This window comes from Eutrigla gurnardus, assembly GCF_963514095.1.
Source record: "Eutrigla gurnardus genome assembly, chromosome: 19".
NCBI lineage: Eukaryota > Metazoa > Chordata > Actinopteri > Perciformes > Triglidae > Eutrigla > Eutrigla gurnardus.
The window spans coordinates 9,133,191-9,154,006 of NC_139930.1; the positions used below are offsets into that span (position 1 = coordinate 9,133,191).

Consider the following 20,816-nt stretch of genomic DNA (forward strand, 5'->3'; position numbering starts at 1 on the left):
GAAATTATCTCAACACACTGGCAGAGATTCTGACTTGTTTTCCTAAAATAACAAGAAACTCAAATAAAAGTAACAGTAGAATCAACATCTTACCAAGGAAATGACAGTATTTCATTCAAGTCCAACACAAATCAAATTGTTTCAAGAAAATTAATTAATTAGTAACATAAATAAATAACAATACAAAAAGTAACTCACATTTGGGTGGTGTCACCAGCAGGTCAACAATCTTCTGCGACAGGTTGGGCCAGACTCGGTTTATCTCCCTCTTCAGGTCAGCGTCACACAGATGCTGCGCCAGGACCCCTGAGGAAGGGCCCACAGACACATCACGTCAAATCTGCACCACGCCCATCACAGCCATTTACATTAACACCCGAGCCATCAGTTGGGGGCGTTGTGGATTTTTGGCATTTTTAGTCACTCACCAGATGCCAGTTTGATCTCCAGGGCTGTGCGAATCAAGGCCATCAGCGTGGAAGTGAAATGCACCGTCATGTCTTCCGCAATAGGCATGTTCATCCTCACCAACCGCTGAGAGGAATGGAAGCAAATGAATCAGGAACAAACACAACAAATGAGGGAAAGGAGGCTGAATTAAAGATGTGACTACAAATCAAATGTATACAAAAACAAATCATGTAGTTGATGTCTCCAAATATTAAATATGATTTTGTATTGTTGCAGTCCAGCATACAGAGGAACTTTGCCAGATGTGGAGAACATCCACAGTGAGATGTTAGGGCTGCAGCTAATAATTATTTTTATTAACCATCAATGAGTCAATTATTTTTCTGATCCCCCTCTTAATCGTTTGGTTCAGAACTTATCAGAAAATAGTTATAGAAGCCCTTCACAATTTCCCAGAATGCAATTTGTGCCTTGTTTTGTCTGATCACCAGTCCTTTACCCAGAGATATTAAATGTAATACTATTACTGCTTCACACTGTGAGCTCAAGGCTATCTTCACCCTGCTTCATGGTTATTAGAAGAGTTATTTGTGGTTGTAATCATTCCTCCTCTCCAAACGACTGGACTGTTGGGTTCAGACTGTTGGTTGGTCAAAACAAGCGATTTAGAAATCATTGGATATTTTATAAGTGGTCAGTATGTCACCTACAGGTGGTGGTAGAATATTTTCACTGACTTACCTTGCTGTCAAACAGCCCTGGAGCTCTTACCAGACTCCTTTGACAAAAACAGTAATTTTACTTGCAGAACATGGGAGGTGCTGGTCGACCTGCTGTCGTTGGTGAATCAGTCGCACAATAATACGAAGCAGCAGCTCCCATGTTCTGCCAGGTAAAATGCATGTTTTGTCAAAGGAGTCTTTGTGTTTTCTGCTGCCCCGAACAACAATGATCTGATGTATCCCCTTTTGGTATATTTGCACCATTTTCTGATATCTTATAGACTACATGATGCATGGGTTAATCAGAATAGTTAGAACAGTTGCTGTCAGCCCCATGTTGCACTGTGCTGCATACTAAAATCTAGTAATCATTCGTAGCAATTACTGGGCAGCACATTATCATTAATTCATCAGTATTTATACAGTAGCTTATGAAACTTAAAATACACTTGGTATCACTTGTAAAATGTAGAAACTAATCAGCATGAATCCACGCCATTGCTGCAATGAAATGATTCATACACACACATGCATGCTTTAGTTAGTACAGTGGTCTTCTAATTAAATGGAGAGAGAAAAAAGAAGAAGAACTGAAAGGCAAAAGCAAAAACCATCAGAAACATTTGTGGGGGGAAAAGTTCAACTGAAGCTGATGGCAAAAAGAGAAGGTATATTCACTCTGCATGCGTAACAGTACAGATGAAGAGATGAGAGGAGGAGGAGGAGGATGTGCCTTAACTGGAAAGAATTTACGCATGTGAAGTCTTGCAAAAATGAGCATCAGACAAATAAAGGAACACATAAAAAAGAAAAGCAGCGATGCACATAGGAGGCAATGCTTGACTTAACATGCCCACAAACACAGGTACACATGGTGAAGTAAGAGGAAGGCGGAGAGAGGGAAGAGATCCCTAGAGATGGTGAGCGAAAGATCATCCACAACAGAGAGTGAAGCTAAGCCTGAAGACAGAACAAAGAACAGGAAACGAGAGGGTAACGGGGACGAATGTGACTATCAGGGGAAGGTGTGTTCATCAGGGAGGAAGGTTAACAAGGAGTGTGATCAGCAAAGTAGTGTGAGGTGGGAAAAAAAAAAGTAAAAATAGAGATGGGGAAAGAAGCCTGGCTCTCAAGTGCAGTACTGCTCCCTCTCTGTGCGTCTTTGTTCATGTCTTTCTCCGCCGATTCACAAAAACTGGAGTTATATTTGGATGTGTGACCACGTCAGACCCAGACATTTTAACTGGGGCAAGGGCAGGGCTCGCTTGAAATGTGATGCGTTCGGACAGCTGTGCGTGCTCTGAAACCATTCACATTAAGTCTGCATGCTAAGAGGTAAGCAGCTGGTGCAGGGACTACCTGAGGATTGCCGACTGCAGTCTCACATAGAATCATGGGATAAATGTGCCGGGTTCTCATTCACTCAAAATCCCTCAATAAGTCCTGATAAGCATCTGAATCCAGGCTGAAATACCTTGTTCCTTTTTCTAAATCTTACACATAATTTCAATTAAATCTGTGAACACGTTTAGGTTTTTACAGAATTCCTGGTACGGCATTTGTAATGCATTATTTGGCCACTAGGGCACATAAGAACTTTAAAACTATCCTAGATTTTCACATCCAGCAGATAAAGAGCTACTTTTATTTAGAGGTGAAGTCTGTATTGATATTCACTCTTCTGTTAACTCTGGGTTTGGTCTCCACCATGTTATCCATAATTCAGTAATTCACAGGGCAAACAAGAATAAAGGCACAGGAGGCAGGGCTCTTAGAGAAATGCTAACATCATCATGATAAGGGGAATGTTTACCATGTTCAACATCTTAGTTTACGGTGTTAGCATGCTGACAAGGTAAATAGCACTAAACTTACATCAGGGGCTGATGGGAATGACCGCTCTAAGCTAACAATTATGGTCATAAACCGAAGTATTGGAAACGCTTGCACTATAAGAAGTTTAGAGATCACTAAAACTATCACAATTCAAAACACAATGACTTCGTCACATTTTGGTACTGAAGTATTTACTTTTCATTCGTCAAGAGTATACGTATAATATTTAATATGGACTATGTATTGAAATATCTGACAACTTGTTATGTTGTGATGTATTGTTATCGAGACATGAAATGATCTAAATCTATCTATCTAAATAGGTTGATGTGATGTTGCCGCTAAATGAAAAGTCGTCCTCTGGGGACCATGAATGACTGTACAAGGTTTTATACCAGTTATCCAGCGCGTTGCACCTTCTAAGGAACATATATTTTATTATCTCAGAGATATTCATTCTGCCCAGAATATTAAAATAGGTATCAGCGGTGAGAGCAAGGTTTTAAATCCACTCTGCTCTTCCTCTTCACTGGATGCACATTACGTCCAGTGCATGAGCACATGGCAGGCCAGAGCCGGGCCTGGCAGTCTGCAGGAACATTGGTTCGCTCCGGGCAAACATTTGATCATTTACATACAAATCACAGAGTAATGTGCACTCCTGACGTCATACATGGGGCCCCACCGACCGTCTGGCTCTTTAGCTGCTGGATGCTCCATTTTCCTCTCCACATATCTGCTACCTTTGTCTGTCTGTCATGTGATGCTGAGCATAAGTTCTTCCCTACGGTAGACTGAGGCCACAGAGCTTCACAGAAGAACAGAAAGAAGAACACAACAGCAGGCCAGAAGATACGGACTGTGACACACTGACAGAAGCCTGAAGATGTGTGACGGGTGGAAGCAGGGGAACCAGCAGTGACTGCAGGAGGGAGGGGGACGGAGGAGGAAGGAGGAATTCTACCTTATAGGCGACCCGGGGCGGGCATTTCTTCCCCAAACCGAGCGGAGGGGACATGTCGCGAAGCATCTCGTACATATCACGGAAAGTCATGCGGCCGCTTCCCGGGGGAAAGATGGTGGAAGGCCATGGAGGGAGGAATGACGATTTCCCAGGTGAGGAGATATCGGGATTAAAAAGGGGTGGGGGGAGTTACATGAAGAGAGGAAGTGGTGAAATGCCAAATAGAGAATGGGAGGGGGAAAGAAGAGGAAAACACAGAAATCCTTGTTAATAAGATTTCCAGGAAATCGTGATCTGGGTTGCCATCCTGGTTGGATTTAAGGATTCAGGAGTGAATCCCAGGAGGAAGGAGGGAGGGAGGGAGGGGAGGATCCTCTGGAGGGCTCCCTGTGCAGAGATGCTGGATGGAAGGATCATGGTAGAAAGATATGCATTTGGGAACATGATGTGATAAAGGCTTACTACACTCAAAACTCTACCTTTTGAGACTCAAACATTCCCCACCTGGAGGCTCTGGGAAGTTTGTACAACCGATTCCAATGGCAACATTGAGAATTTCTCAAACCACTCCTGCAACATAATCCCCATCTCTGCTAATGATCCTTACACGTGTTCCAACGTTCCCAATAGATCCCTACAGTACAAACACTCAAGAGTTACATCGCTATTTCGAGGCAAGAGCATGACACAGTAGTGTTCTCAGCCGTTTTTCTTTTAATTGGTGATTAGATTATAAATGAAAAACACATGATTATTATTATTATTATTATTATTATTATAATTATTATTATTTCAACTGTTTGAACTGTGAAAGCCATTAAACCGAGTCCAGTCACCAACCACAAAGGTTTCAAGGATTGTTTCATTAATTTATTTGTTTTCTCAAAACTACAGTTAGAGTTGATGTTGAACCCAAAGTTGCAAGTCATGTGATGTGCTCGAGCCCAAACATATCTAATACAGAACCAGAGATATTCCACGAATTCTTCTTCTTTGTTAAAACCAGACTCCTACATTACCCACAATGCAACTCAACTGCCGACAGCTGCGACATCACTTGAGACAATGTGCACAGTTCAGAAAGCTGTATGGATACCGGACATATGGATCAAGAGGAGAATGCAGGAGCAGTTTGAGAACTAGGATGTTCTCTTCCTTTATGTGTTACCATGACTCTGAATAGTTGGAATCCATTATTATCTTCTCCTTCTCAGAAGGAGCGGCTACAAGCTTTCCAGAGCCACCTTTAAAGGGGTTTTTATTTCTGAGTCAACAGATAGATTTTCAGTGGAGCACTCCTTTAAGATGCCTTCTGTTTCTGCATGCTAAGGGACGTTAGCAGGAACCAGAGTGGAAACAAAGCACACAATGCTCTCTCTTCCCCGCTCGTCTCTCTCCTGCGTTTAGAAGCGGGGAAATATCTTAGACATCGCTTTGGATGCCTTTTTTGTTGGAGTCTGACTTGCTGCATTGTTTCCTGCACTCGCCATGGTTACCTGCCGGCTGGGTTAGTGGAGAGTCGATGCGCGTGTATGCATGTGTGTTCGGGTCATTGTCTGGAACCGCGGGGAAGGAGAACAGACATTTACGGTCCGAAACCACCACGGCCCCTTTGAGGACAAAAGGGCTGTGTGGGAGTGCAAACCTTGTAAGCCACCCTGTTAGGGCACTTCTTCCCCAGGCCCAGGGGAGGCGAGATAAAACGCAACAATTTGTACATATCCTGATAGCATATCCTCCCGCTGTAAAAGATGAGACATGTTCAAGAGGTTAAGTCACAGGTTATTTCATTACATGTAGAATCATCTGTTAGCAGGCATCAACACGGAGGTACGTTCTCAAGTAGCAGCAGATGAAGACAAAAGACAACTTTTTTAGTTACTTTTCGGACTAAATCTAAACTTTTTTGAATACTTTTTTCTTACTTCAAGTGTTTCTCAAACATATTCCCTGGCTCTTCTCTCCTTTCTCCCCATTTAATTCTTTTATGTTCAGTTTTTTCACTTTTCACTTTCACTTTTAAGTCTCAGGGGCTTTTGCCAGGATTTGAGAAATATTGAGTTATGAAGTATTTTTTAGAAATATATATATTTTTTGTAATGAATGAATGTAGTCTAAAAAAATGATCCCCCCTAATGTAAAGGTCTAAATATTGTTTGAAAGCCTGCTTCACACTGTCAGGAATACATTCCTGGTGGAGAGGTACTAAATCCTTTATTTATAAGTGTTTTAGTTCATGGTGAAGTACTCAAAGTTAAATCCATTAAGTCTAAAAATACTGGAATCAGAATTTTAAATAACCACAACGTCTAAGTTCCTAATTGCAGAATGAGAACTTCCTCCTTAAAACCCACAACAAGGGAATGGCTACGCAGGAAATTGTTGAATCAGTTTAAACCGATCTGTTCCTTTTAAAGAATCTGTGAGTACAAGTAAAGAAAAAAACAATGAGCCTTAAATATACTCCTTGTTTCCACCTGACATAAAAATGAGTAAAAGCAGTTGAAGAGCTGCTGCATGTTGCTTTAGACACATCTCTGAGAGCAGCTAATTTATATTCAAAGGAATAAATAATAATTCCTCCCCCGTAATGTCTGTCAGGAGATGGCAATTTCATATTTCACATCTCACACCTCTCCCGGAGTCCTGACTCACTGACAAGGCTCCTGTGAAGCATTCGTTAAAACTTAATGAGCCTTACATAATCTGAGACAGATTACGCTTCACACTGTCTCACGCAGAACTAGTATTGTGCCTCAGTCAAGTTAAACACCGTCAGTGTGAGGGGGGGCGGAGAGGGCAACAACCTGCACTCCCCCGCTGGAGCCAGAGAACTACTTTCTCTTCTCACCACAGTGACAGGCTGAGGAGATTTGGAAACCGCCGGCTTAGAGGTCTGAGTGCATGGACGCCAAGCGGAACGCTGGATTTATATGCATCAGTCCGGCCGACAGGGGGCTCGTCGCCCGCCTCAGCCCACTCTGGGCTCAGGCTTAATGTCACTCACCCGCCGCTGCTAAGATGGGATTTCTCCAGGTCCACGTCACAGAGTTATCCTGCTGGAACTCAGGGCTTAGAGTTCCCTGTTTACAAGCAAACCCCCTCCCCTTTAACTGCTGGCTGACATCAGGAACTCTACTGTAGCGGGTCAGGGGTCAGCCGGAGCACTCACCAGGCAGCCGGGTCGTACTCCGCCCACACGCGGATGAATTCATCAAGGTGATGAGGCCCGAGGATGGAGGCGTCCCTCGTCAGGTACTCAAAGTTGTCCATGATGACGGCGACAAACAGGTTCAGCATCTAGAGGAGTAAAATAAATGAATAATGAATAAGAATAGTTGTTTCTACCAGAGGGGGGACCAAGTCATTGGTTTTCAAGTCCCAAATCAAGTCCCAAGTCAAGACTGGCAAGTCCTAAGTCAAGTCAATAGCTTTACCTAAAAATTGGCTGAATTCATGAATGCCATTTAAATTTGGTTTCAAGTCAAAAGACTGAAGCCCAAGTGAAGTCACAAGTGTAAAAGTGGAGTTGCATGTTTTTGATGTAAAAAATGAAAAAATAAATTCAGTTTCATTTCTGTCGGTCAGAATGAGGTGAGATGGGACGGCCTTCACACTGACCAGAAAGGAGCAGAGGAAGATGAAGGAGACGAAGTAGAAGTAGGCAAAGTCACTTCCACACTCCTTCCCCAAGGTTCCTGAGAGCCTATCACAGGGCCGGTTACTGAGACACGACAACATGATCTCATGCCACGCCTCGCCTGTCGCACTCCTAAAACACACACACACACACACACACAGTGACAGGAGCAGGGTGTTAGTGTCCTGAATTATTCGTGGCACCAGCATTTTTAGAACATGGAGGAGGAATTACCTGAAGAGAAGAGTCAAGGCCTGGAGAAAGGTCTGGAAGTTGTTGTGTCGACTTATCGCCGTATCGTCATTCAGCTCGATGTTTCCAAACACCTGAGTACGCAGGAGAGCAGGCGCCGTTTATCAACGCAAACCACAAAAACAAAACCGGATTGATTATTTCGCAGCATGGATTTCTGATTTGAAGTCTCGTGTTGGAAAAAACACGATGTCACACAGTTGCCGTTCACCAATCAGGAGGTTTCAATCAGAATGTGATGACAGCTGGTGGGTTGCTTGGTTACCGTCTGATCAAAGCACACCCACACAGCCCTGATGAAGCAGATTATCTTAAATGGGAAATTAAACTTTGTAATTTCATTGATGCTTATTTAGTCAGAGCTATCTAATGTTATAGCAGATTGTAAATCGTAAAAGAAAAGTTATTATGGGCTTTAAAACCTGACAAATTTGAGACCAGAGACCCTCTTACCTGCTTTTCAATACTGCCTAAGTTCAGTAAACGTTGTCAGTGGTAGCCATTGGACAACTGCTTTGGCTGCACCATCCTTCATTACATTAGCATCGTGATAATGTTTTTTTTTACTTTTCTGAATAAATGTCTCATGTTATCTGTAATTAGCTGTTTTATTTACTGTATATTACTATTCTTTTGTGTATGAACGTATTTATTATTCACCCTTACCGTCAGTCTATTATGCTGTACTTACCTAACGGTGTGAGAGAGAGAGAGAGAGACTGAGAGTGGATAACTGCCACAACATGTGATGTCCCTCTGTGAGTCTAGTCAACAAGCCAGAGGTCTCTTTTTAAATATATATATTTGCCCCTCGGCATGTCCTTCCTGCTGGCCTATAAACACTGGCTGCTGGGCCCGGGGGGAACTCTGACAGCAGTCAGTGTGTGTGGAGCATCTTGACCCTGGACCACAACAGCAACTGACTTTCATCACCGAGACAGTAATGAGCTTCTATGTAAAAGGTAGGTAGTCCTTTATATTGGCTACCTCTAAAATGAGAAAGTCACTTCAAAATCACCCGTACCATCGTATGCAATCCAAGACAAAAGCCATGCAATACCAATAATATGACATTTTCACAGAGACAGTGTTGAACTGCCGACATTATAAGGTTTACTAAGGTTCATTGTCCTGAGCTCAGTCATATTACACTGACCAACACGTCTTCATATCTAAATGAAAGAATAGGTTGCTTGCCAATATCTCTCAAAATGACATAATAGTTTAGAAAATAGGTAAAAACAAGTGTGGAGGGGTTTTGTGGTTGTGTTTTCTAGTCGGCATCCATCACCGACTCGTTACATTCTGGTCGTTTCACAACTCACCTGCATTCCAATGATAGCATAGATGAAGAACAGCATGGCGATGAGCAGGCAGACATACGGCAGGGCCTGAAATCACACATCACTACAGGTTAAACACACTCAGAGCACAAACAGATAGGCTACGCGTTACAACCTCTCTCTCATACACAAACACACACTTGATCTCTGAGTCTCCCTCTGCACACACGCTCATAAATCTGGCACACCACAGAGCAGGACTAGCGCCCTTGTATGAGTGTACAGTCGTATTTAAGAACCCGAGCAGTCAGCCTGACCTGCGCGGTCGATTCTTCTAACCAGCTATTTATATCGCTGCGAGGTGGAGGCGAACATTGTTGTAATTAAATAGCCACCTTTTAACACTCAGCTACTGTCCATTTTCATTGGGCTTAAAAGCTCTCACCACTGACATTAAACCTGCTATAAATTCCCTCGGCCGCGGCCCAGCGCTCCGCATTTAACTCAACCTGTCCCGGGGGATTTAGAGAGCGAACCGGCACTGGCTGAACATCCGAACCTCTTTCTGCTGAGAGCTATTTAGTTTGCCCTGCCTTCCGCCGCCTGTATTCTGGGTGATATCCTTTTATTCAAGTAAACAATCTAACTGATTCGACGCTAAAATCTCCATTGAATAAATCTGCATTCTTATTCACTTGTGTCCGTCCTGACTCAATTTCTTTCATCCCTTTCATTATATTATATTTGCTTTGAAATTTGCAACATAAATCAAGTTTACTTACGTGTTTTAAATTATGTCTAGAGGCAAATACGAATGAACTAATTACTAATTTATTTGCCAGTTTAGTTTGTGTGTGTGTGTGTGTGTGTGTGTGTGTGTGTGTGTGTGAGCTCACCTTAAAGGACTGAACAAAGGTCCACAGCAGGATGCGGATGGTGTAACCCTGCCGCAGCAGCTTGATGAGACGAGCCGCCCTGAACAGCCTCAGGAAGCTCAGGTTGATCATCTTGTCCTGAGAGAGTAGACAGAGACTCTTTGAGGTATTCCAGGATAAAAGGATTTAAAGCCATGTAGCTTCATGCTACACATACATTCATTCTCAATCAAACACACCCTTGCTCAAGTTGTTACACTTCTAGGGTTTCCTTCTACGGCTCCACTTGGTCTGGTATGACCAGTAGCTTGTGGTTTCTACAGATAACAGCCTTTGCTATGGAAGTGACATCACTGAGACAAAGTGCTAACTCTTATGTAATGTAAAAGCCAGTGTTTGGTTTGTCCCTTCTGGGCTACTGTAGAAACACGATGGACTATGTGAAGAGAACCTGCTCCCTTTGCAGGTATTCTAAGCAAACAAAACATATTCATGAATATTATATTGCATCTCTGCCCAAAAAAATCCCCCTAAAATCACTGGACCTTGAAATGAATCATTATGTAAACACAAAAGTGTGGACTGAACAGAGATAATGGGCCTTTTTTTCACAGCAGCCATCTTGACACGGCACTGCAGGATAAACACAGGTGTAATTGATAATAAGTTAATTACGGACCCATTCTATTTAGTGTGACAGCCGTGCCACTGAGCCAGCATGCATAATGTCGGGGCCCTGGCACACCTAAATGGAACATGGCCATAATAAATGACATGTGAAACTGGCTGCTGTGAAAATGGCATATACAATTTAAAGAAATATTATTAAAAAAATGACTACATGAGTAGATTTTCCCATTGGTTTCCACAGACAACTAAAGGACTGGATCCCAATCAGGGTTTTCCTTTAAATGTTTTATTCAAGTTGAAGAACCAGATTTAGACTGTAGAGGGTCTAAAATGGTGTGTAACAAGCAGAAAAGCACACCAGTGTGGTGACATAATGTAACCTTGATACAAAGCTTATTATAACACTATGACTTGTGACAGTTCGTGCCGTCCATTTTGACATCAGATCTCATCCACCTGAAACCGCTCCAGACGATCGTGTCCCCACATTGAGTTTAATAGGTGTGTTTTTCCTGTACCATCACGTCACATTGAGGATTCAGTAAGGAGGCAATTTAAATTAAGACTGTGGGAGACAAGAGCACACACTGACGGGGGATTTGACAAAATCAGCGGCCAAAAGCCAGAAGCCACTTACCGTCTGGAGGCGTCAGATGTGACAGAGGGGGCAGGGTGAGGGCACAGGCGCCAGGAGAGACACAGCAGAAGATGGGAACAGCAAAACACACACAAAGAAGACTAATGATCACATGAAAAGAAAGTCACACAAAGAAAGAGACCGACTTTGCCACACAGAAAGCAACAGTACTCTGCCTCAGCCCTCCGTCGCTATAATACACATTTTCCGTCTGCAGCAGTTCAACAGAAGAAATGCTGCAAACAGTTAACAGCAGCATCGCTCCCACGGTTGCCCCGCTGCTACGTGTGTTTCATGTATTGAGTTTAATTTCCCTTTCCTGTATAGATTTTCATGATTTTATTTTTTGGCTGAGCATTTGATTGGAGGGCTGAGACTGAGCACTGCAAAGCAACAAGTGTGTTGTTTTTTGAAACAAAAAAGTAAAAAAGACCCATCTTTAATTAACACACTTACATGGCAATTAGTGTGAAAACAATTAGTTAATTGTTCAGTCAATTAGTCAAATGGAACTACAACATTTTTAATAATTGGTCTATCAAGACAATTTCCAGCTTTCCTATTTTTACTTCATTGTAAAGTGATTAAGTAAAGTATCTACTTTACGTAATTAAGTAATTTGAAGACGTCAGATTGGGCCCTGAAAACTTGATGGGTATTTTCCACAATTTTCCCATATTTTTTAGACGAAAAAATTCATCAATCAGTCCAACAAATCATCAGATAATGAAAATAATTATTATTCGCCAAACTACTATAAATGAAATTCCCTGAATAAGTCAACTAGTGTTTATGAACTATGTTTGTACTTTCCAAATTCTACTTTTGCATTCTCACAGTTCTCCTGACTGGAGTAAATCTACTTCCGGAGAGAATGCACTGAATGCTGATACTCCTGTACGAAGCAGTGATGTCACAATGCTGTCACAATTTCTCACTTACGATACAATACCATGACAAATATTAATATGTGATAAAAATGACCAATACTACAGGGAGAGATTGACAGAACATTCAGGGGCATAAAAAGATAAAAAATATCGGTGTGTGTGTCACAACTGGCTGTTGTAGAGAAGAGTGAGCAGAAAGCAAAGCTCTTACACGTGTATTGATAATGTAGCAAATATTGAGTATTGACATCCATACTTCCCGAGTAGGACGTGACCCGAAGGAGAACCGGATCGCGGCGGCGCTTACCTTAATCTCCGTGACCAAGATGTCTGTGATGCTTCCGAGTACAGTCACAAAGTCAAACACGTTCCAGGCTGCTTTCAGGTAGTTCTGAAGGACCAAGACGCCACACAGAGAGTTCAAACTTTAACATGTTCAGCTTCTTTGCTACAGTTCTGGGAGTTGTGATTATTAAGTTTACTTAAGATGCTTATGAACATGATTGTATTATTTGATCCCTTGGACTCCAAGATAACCTAATATCCCTGTTTGACATAACTCTAGACTACACTCAATACATAAAGTAAAATGTAAGTTAAATTCCCCTAAACTACTGTATCTTTTAACCAAATCACACACATCCAGCCCAAAAGATGAAATATTTTTTGAACTAATGTACTAATGTTCCTCTCATGTTCACTGAGCTTCCCCTACAACAGTCTGCAGCTGCCCTGCGGAGGCCCGCCTGTCACTTTCAGATTATTTTTTAATAAATCAGACTTGAAATATTTTATATTTTAATAGATATAAAGGTCCCCAGCCTTTATTTTCATCACCTTATTCCAGATTTTTAATATGGATTTAGGTTTGATTAAAAAACAGAATGGTCGCATAACTTCCTGAAAATAATTTATCACAATCTGTGCAGAAACTTAAACAGATATGTGGACGTGCAAAAGATGCAGTAGTCTAAAAAAGATGGAATATTATAACAAGACACAAAGACACACCAAAATCCTCAGAAATCTAGACATTCCCCAAAAGGCACATCCATTTATATGTGCATATACAACACGATCCCCTGCATAAACTACAGCTGAGCCCGGTTCCCCTCAGACTGGTCAATCATCCGGCTCCTGGGGGCCAGAGGCTGCCGGCAGCTGCAGTCTGAAGCGCTGCAGCAGCCGAGTGTTTTCACCAGCAGATGTGAGCCCATCCATCTGGGCTTAACAGCTAAACAGGTGGAGGCAAGTGGTGTGTGAGAAAAGCTATTTAATAAATGGGCCTCGTAAATGGAACGGAGTCGGAGATGAAATGCCTCGCTGCGGGGCCGACGGCCCCACGTTGGGGGAAGATTTAGTCTCTTTACGTACTCTTTCATTCATCCCTTCTTTTTCTCTTATTATCTCCGCTAGGAAGATCATGAGATTAGTCATGTGTTTGTCCCTTTGTCCGTGAGTGAGTGTGCACCTCTGTGTCTGTCCACAGCTAAACTCACATTCTGCTGCAGAAGACTGCATGATATTTTGGCTGTCCAAATTTGGCTATATACTATTGGGATTTTGCAAACACAAAATCCCAATATTTCAAACATCCCTTTCAAATGTGACTCAGTTTCTTCATTAGAAATACATTGTTCTCAACGCTAAAGCTGGAAGGCCTAATGATAATGCACCAGCATTCACAAGGACAAGATTTAATTAACTGAGCACTGCGAGCACAGTGAGAGACGCTCGACGCAGAAGTCACCCTCAGAGAGATTTTCCCTCATGTGTGTAAACAGAAACAAAATGCAACAGTGCATAATTGTCTAGCGTTTGCAGAGAACAGTGCAGCATATGGTCTCACCAGTGGACCGAAGGCAATAATCTTGAGGATGCACTCCAGTGTGAAGAGGGCTGTGAAGACGATATTTAAGTATTTCAGCACGGACTCGTAGAAGCTCGGAGCGCCGTAGAACTGAGGACAGAAAACAGAAGTGGTGTGAAAAGCTGCATCCTTGACCCCCATGTACTGTACACTTCCATCTCACATAGCTTCATGATACTGATACCAGTATGAATGCAAATAAAGCTGTTTGATTGCTCAGACGCACTTCAGCACGATGTTTAAAGAGTGAAATCTCAGCTGAACACACACATGTTGATATAGCATCAGGAGGCTCTGTGTCTTTGAGAGCTCTGAGAGCTGAATAGAAGAAAAAAAAACATATTAGCGTGTATTATTGTAATGCTGTGGTAATTTAACTTCTGGCCACCAGGGGCAACACTGATGAGGTGGCACTGTCAGCATGCAAGGAGGTAACTCGTGCAATCTTTGCTTTTACATGGTTTGCATTAGTTTTTATGGTGAAAATAATGTTTGTTTATGGTACTTTACACTCCTCTCTCTGACATATTTTTGTGTATCTTCATTATTCTTCCTCAATGACTTCGGCATGACTGAGTGACTGAAATGTCACTCACATCTGCAGTGTGAGATAGAATACATGACGTACTCTCAAATATTAATTGCTCTTCCCTTGATATTATTAATTACACAAGATTTACACGGTCTGCACAAGCTCCATTAAGCTTGGATGCTTGTCATGATGTTTTATTTAGTATTTTCTTTGTTAATCTTGTTTGCTTCAATTATTACCATTAATATTATTATGATCTGTAATGAAATCATAATAATATTAGTGGTACACTTTTCTTTTCCTTTCTGTCTGCTTTTTGAAATAGCAATTGTTCATTTTTGTGTACACAATCCTGTGTTATATTGAAAATCTATGAATAAAGTGAAATGTGGATCTTGGTAACATACATGTGGTATGTGAATTGTGGCGGTTTGGACCAAATATAAGTCATTGTTTTGTTAAAAACTAACAAATATTCACGTTCTGTGTGAAAGTATTCATGACATTAAACAACCGTTTGAATAAATATACTGTCATGTGAATCCATTGCCCTGAGAGAAACAAATGAAACCACAACCACCAGGAGAACAGAGCCCTTCTCCTGTGAGTAGAGGAATACTGCCAAGACACGGGCTCGTCCCTCTGTGATTGCGCTGGCGTTGGATCTCTCATTGTTGACCATGTCTCAAGGCCAGACCGCGTAATTACATCTCTGCCTTAAGAGCTAAATTATTAAATGCAGATTCATGGGAACTGCTGCGATTCCAACAGTGGGAACTGAAGTATCACTGAGCCAAAGCAAGTACTTGTTTCTGGCGGAGGGGATTCAGATTGGCAGGAGGAATCACCAACCTTCATCATCAGCACGACTGTGTTGAGGGCGATTAAAGTCATGATGGCGTACTCGAACGGGGGCGACACCACAAACTTCCACATCTTGTACTGGAAGGACTGCTTGTTCTCTGGCATGTATCTCGTCAGCGGCTTGGCGTTGATGGCGAAGTCAATACAGGCCCTCTGTTTGGTGAAAAGACAGAGAAAAACACGCTGTTTACGGATCCTCTCTGATACACACTCACACTGTTCACCGTGGAAGAGGAAAAGACAGCTGGCACGCCACGAGAGAATCCCCTAAGTGTTTCATAATATCAAAAGACGAGGCCACAAATTTAGGCTCTCTGATCACCAGCCAATACTTTGCAGAGAACTAAAACAGCATGATTTTAACAAAGTCTGTGTGAAGTGGAGATGAAGAGAGTGGAGCGGATAAACCCCGCTGCTTTCTTTTTAGTGCTTTGTTCTGTTTGAGGAGATTCTAAGTCATGTTAGATATAATTTGACTGGAAGTGATGTTTGGAAGTGGATCCGCATGTGCTCTGATTCCTAACTAACAAAACATTTGTGATGCAAGAGACAAACATTCTCAGAAAGGAGTGCTTCTGCAGAAATAATCAGCGTGTGCTCTCATTGCACGTTGAGAGAGAGGGAGGTTGTCATTGTTATCACAGCGCATCACTTCCCCGCCGCTCTCGCACCTCGTTCTTCTCCAGGCTGCACTCCGACATGGCCTTGTCTCCCTGCTCCTGGAAGGTGATGATGATCAAAGCCACGAAGATGTTGACGAAGAAGAAGGGGAACACCACGAAGTAGACCACATAAAAGATGGACGTCTCCATGCGGAAGCCCGGGCTGGGGCCCTGGTCCTCATAAGTGGCGTCCACAGAGTGCTTCAGGACCCTGAACAGAAGGAAAACGTGAAGCGGCAGGACATTCAAACAACCACGTGGAGCTTCACAGCCGGCTGGGAAGCTCTGAGTCATGGCTTTTGTCCAGTTATGTCACAATATTTCAACAATTTACAGTATTTTCCAGAGAAACTAACAACTAACAATTATTTTCAATTAATCATCATTAATCGTTGGACTACAAAATATCATATATGAAGGAAAATGCAGATCACAATGTGACATTTTACTAGCTTGTTTTTGTTTTAACTTGAAAAACAGCAAATTGTCCAACGACCAAACAATGACTTGATTAAAAATTTTAATTGTCTTGCCATCTAACCCATCCATCTAAATGATTAATCGTTGCTGATCTATTGCAGAGCGATCCAGGCTCTTCTAATCGTCCTAGTGGAGCTTTCAAACGTGCCAAATCCCTGAGATGACTTATCTGAGAACCAGCAAATCTGCTCACCTCTACCTTCACCCCAACTTTACTCCGTTTCACTGAAATGAATCCTGGAAGTGTCATGAAAGGAGCTCAGTGAAATAACAATGACATCAATCTGTCTGGAAATATCCAGGGAACCCATCCCAAAATATCCAATCAACCTGCCTGCAGGGGTTTCTAACAGTCCTCACAGAGGATGTTTATGAATGACTGAATTGAGTGGATGCAGTTGCAGCCCCAGTTTTAAGGCTCACAGATGTTATTATTATTGTCTCCGGTGAACTAATGATGCTCCCGACTCTCCAGCTGTGAAATCAGCAAGTGCTTGATGAGCCTCTGACATACTTGTTGAGCATACTTTCCTACATAAGTTGGTTTATACTTGTTTGTAATGTGTGAGCAAATGATTTTGTAACTTTTAAAGAGTGCAGGTAAATAATGATGGTGATGATGAGAAACTGTCCTCCTGAGAAGAACGACTGCATCAGTGTTTTCACGTAGCCCATGACATGTGTTTACTACTGAGGGACAGAGCCCCTGATAGGCCACAGGAGTGACTTGTTTAAAGGAGGATGTAAGGTGACGCGCTCTACGTTTGCTGCTTCCTTTGGAGACCGCAAATGCCGAACTGAGCGGCCTCCGAGATGAGACGGCCCCTACAGAGGATTCCTGTGACCAGCTGTTCCCGCCTCCACCCTTTGCTGCTGCTGTCGCCTAGCAACCAGCTGCGGTTTACAAGAAAGAGCATAGAAGAGGTAACTAATGTCATATGATAAAAGTGGAGCTAGAGATCAGATTTGATTATTTTTACTTCATATTTTGATGGAGGAAATGCTTCATGATTGATTTCAGGCTAAGAGAGTGTATTCTGAAGATGAATTATTATTATTATTCTGCCATGTTGATTCAAATCGCCATGCAACAAATCTTGTTGGGCGTGAACATCCTAAATTATGAGAAACGTTATATCCTTTACTTTTTTATATACTTTATATTTGAATGTGAAATGTTACTGTGCTGTCACTTCTTCTGTAGAAGTGTGTGATTTTAGATGATCATGACGAGTTTAGTCAGTTTGACAACTTACGTTTCACTCTCAGGTCAGTACAGTGAATGAAGATATAGTGCAAACAGCCATCAACGGTCCTTGACGGAGATGACGACAATGATGATGACAATGCATCTGGTACTTGAGCCCAGGCAGACAGAATGGCAGACTCAAGAGTCTATGCAGTGAGCCTTGATTGCATCTTTAGAGAACATGCAGTAATTAAGACTCGGAGAGATCAGTCGGGTTTAATCTGCGCTGCATCGGCCTCCAGGTGTGCTGAGCGCATTTCACGTCAAAAGAGGGGAAGGAAAATCTCACATGAAAATGAAAACGCTACTCAAGCATTGATATTTAAATCAACTTGAGTTATGTGTTTCATATTATGTATGACACAGCCGATTTAAAGACGGTGTTTAGGACAACGTGGCATATAAATGAATAACTCTCTGCTCCCGTTCAAATACTAACATATGCCACTTCTTGCAAAACCGTGGTGACGCCGTGCTTACCATAATAACACTACATTCTGTTACATCTTATGTATAATTTCGAGTTTATACATCTCTGTTAAAGTATCGATTTATTTTTAAATATCTGGGAGAAGAAAGACTAGAAGTCGTAGAATGAGAAGTCAATTGAACATCTTGTTGCATTGTAGCTGAAGCAGAGATTGGGTTAAATGTCCCACCAAGCTCTTTATTTTAGTAACGGACTGAGACCCTACAGCCAGCGTTTAGTCTGTCCATTCAGGACTACTGAAGAAACATGGTGGTGCAAGATGGAAAAAGACCTTCTCTGTATGTAGCTGAAGAGCTTTTCTAAGCTAATAAACACAAATCTCAGTTTCAGGTGATTATACGCTCATGAAGACAACATTATATTCCATTTGATCCCCTGAAATGCAACACATCGGCTCTCTAAAGTTGCATTTCATACACAAGGTGCTACACAAACGGCTGGATGGGAGGTGATATGGAGGTTGTTCTGACTTACTGTGGCCAGCCCTCCCCCGTGGACACGGTGAACAGCGTTAGGAAGGCCCAGAGGACGTTATCGTAGTGGAACTCGTACTTCTTCCACTCTCTGGGCTGAGCTGCCACGTCATCCCTGTCGTATTCCAGAAACTGACCTCTGAGAGCGAGACGGGAGGAGAGACAAGTCAGGGGAAAGGAGGTTTAATCAAAAGAGGTGAAAGAGAATAAACAAGATCTCCTGAGAATTTGAGTTTTGAATGTGTTAGCGAATAGCAACCATGGCTGAGTGTCTCATGGCTCATTTAAGACGTTCATCACTGAAGAAGTGGAAGTTTGCGTACCTGCAGTCTTTCTCCAGACCCTTGGACTCGTCGGTGCAGTAGAAGAATTTGCCCTTAAAGAGCTGCACGGCGATCACAGCGAAGATGAACATGAAGAGCATGTAGACGATGAGGATGTTCAGAACGTTCTTCAGAGAGTTCACGACACAGTCGAACACCGCCTGGAACACATTAACACACACAGGTTCAGACCAGTGAATGTGAGGAAAGTCTCTCCAATCTGGCTTATTATTTGCTGTGTCCGTGACATTATTAGCATTATTATAAACCACTGTTTATTTTGTATTGGAGCTGTCACTCACTTTATTCAAGACTCAAATTTCTGGGGGAAAATGAAATATTCAAACTGTAATGAACCGTCACTCTTACTTTCTATAAGTAATTGTTCTCTCAGAATTCAGGACTTTTTAAGCTTCATGCGCCGCTGAGCAACGCTGACATGTGAACAGCAGGCCGACTCCAGTTTTCTCTAGAAATTAATGTATATGGCGAGTGATTCCCCTTGGATGAGTAGGGACCATCTTGGGGTCTGGTATCTAGTTCTTATTATACATCCATGATTCTAATCCAAACTCTCACCCTAAGTGCAGCAGCTTAGTCTGAGTGCAGTGGAAGTCTGCTTATTTGATTAAAAACCTTTGTCCCTGATTGAAAAGGCTGTGCCAGTTTCAATTTAAAGCGAGCTATGTTTACATTTTCCTAACAAATGATGTCTAATGGCCTCGTTTAAAACTGAGCAAAACTTGGCTGAAAAGCTAAATTGTAATCATAATGCTTCAAAGAAGTAGCAGAGTACATTAACCGCTGTTGAAACTGTGGGTAGAGCTGACAAAAACTCAATGGCAGCCCTGTTTTGACCCAGATGTCTCGTCCGTGAATACACCTTTGCAAGAAGCCTGTCACACTCTCTTCTCAGCTATTTCCTCCTGTCATCTGCGGCTGAGAGATGAAGTCCTCCGTCTATCGATCCTGACATGTACGCAATCTAACCAATGAAAACGCTGCTGCATGAATGATCGCCGTCGAGGCTTCTGTCTCCAGAGACACGGGCGGCACATATTTCTCCCCTCCTCTACCAGCCTGTCTGTCAAACCGCTCGGGCAAAGTATCCAAGAAGAGTTTGTGGATGAGCATCTGTCTGCCACCTCTGATCCGCCTCAATCTCCTCACTTCTATTACTCCAATTAGATCTTTCATCTTTTGTCAGCTCCATTACTTTTGGATGATCAGCTGCGTTCACGCACCAGAGGGATGCTGTCGTTTCGGCATCAGAGGGAACAGTTGAGGGTCTCGACTTGATGAGGATCACAAACATACACAATGCTTGAGATTCTTCAACGAAAAGCCACTATGAAGAAATTTAACAGTTTGCTTTGAAAGGATTTTCACTGGGATTGCCTCATCTTTCTATGATGCAAAAATGAAGCCACCAGAATAATTTGAAAGAGAAATTATGGAGAAAGTGATGTTTCTTCATATTTCTTTTTTGAGCACACTTCAAGTAACTTTACCACAGAACTTACTTTTAATTTCTACGACTCATATTTAACTGAATGCCAATTTGTCCGCAATAAAAGAGCAGCGTCAGTCAGAGCATCCTGATGTGCTAACTGGTCAAATGTAGAATAAATGCAGGTGAAGTTATCCACAAAATCCAAATTGCAGGTTCAAAAGCCTTCTGAATGTATTGATATATTAACAGTCACAAAACCCATGACAACCAAGCCAAGCAA

At 42.2% G+C, this 20,816-nt stretch overlaps 1 protein-coding gene across 6 annotated transcripts in view; it reads right to left on the reverse strand.

Annotated features, from left to right (window-relative positions):
* The window catches only part of cacna1bb (calcium channel, voltage-dependent, N type, alpha 1B subunit, b), a 151,109-nt gene that overhangs the window by 17,624 nt on the left and 112,669 nt on the right, over positions 1-20,816 (reverse strand). For 4 of the 6 annotated variants that reach the window (XM_084035039.1, XM_084035037.1, XM_084035036.1 and 1 more), the window contains 14 exons: positions 19,084-19,244; positions 18,762-18,899; positions 16,078-16,279; positions 15,395-15,559; positions 13,990-14,100; positions 12,448-12,531; positions 10,005-10,121; positions 9,151-9,216; positions 7,808-7,899; positions 7,555-7,705; positions 7,106-7,233; positions 3,934-4,030; positions 429-534; positions 199-306 (listed from right to left, as the gene is read on the reverse strand). In XM_084035039.1, coding sequence (XP_083891165.1) covers positions 199-306; positions 429-534; positions 3,934-4,030; positions 7,106-7,233; positions 7,555-7,705; positions 7,808-7,899; positions 9,151-9,216; positions 10,005-10,121; positions 12,448-12,531; positions 13,990-14,100; positions 15,395-15,559; positions 16,078-16,279; positions 18,762-18,899; positions 19,084-19,244 — 1,726 coding nt within the window. Of the gene's footprint in view, positions 1-198; positions 307-428; positions 535-3,933; positions 4,031-5,578; positions 5,676-7,105; positions 7,234-7,554; positions 7,706-7,807; positions 7,900-9,150; positions 9,217-10,004; positions 10,122-12,447; positions 12,532-13,989; positions 14,101-15,394; positions 15,560-16,077; positions 16,280-18,761; positions 18,900-19,083; positions 19,245-20,816 lie in introns of all 6 variants that reach the window. The other 2 variants (XM_084035038.1, XM_084035035.1) reach the window with 1 other exon arrangement.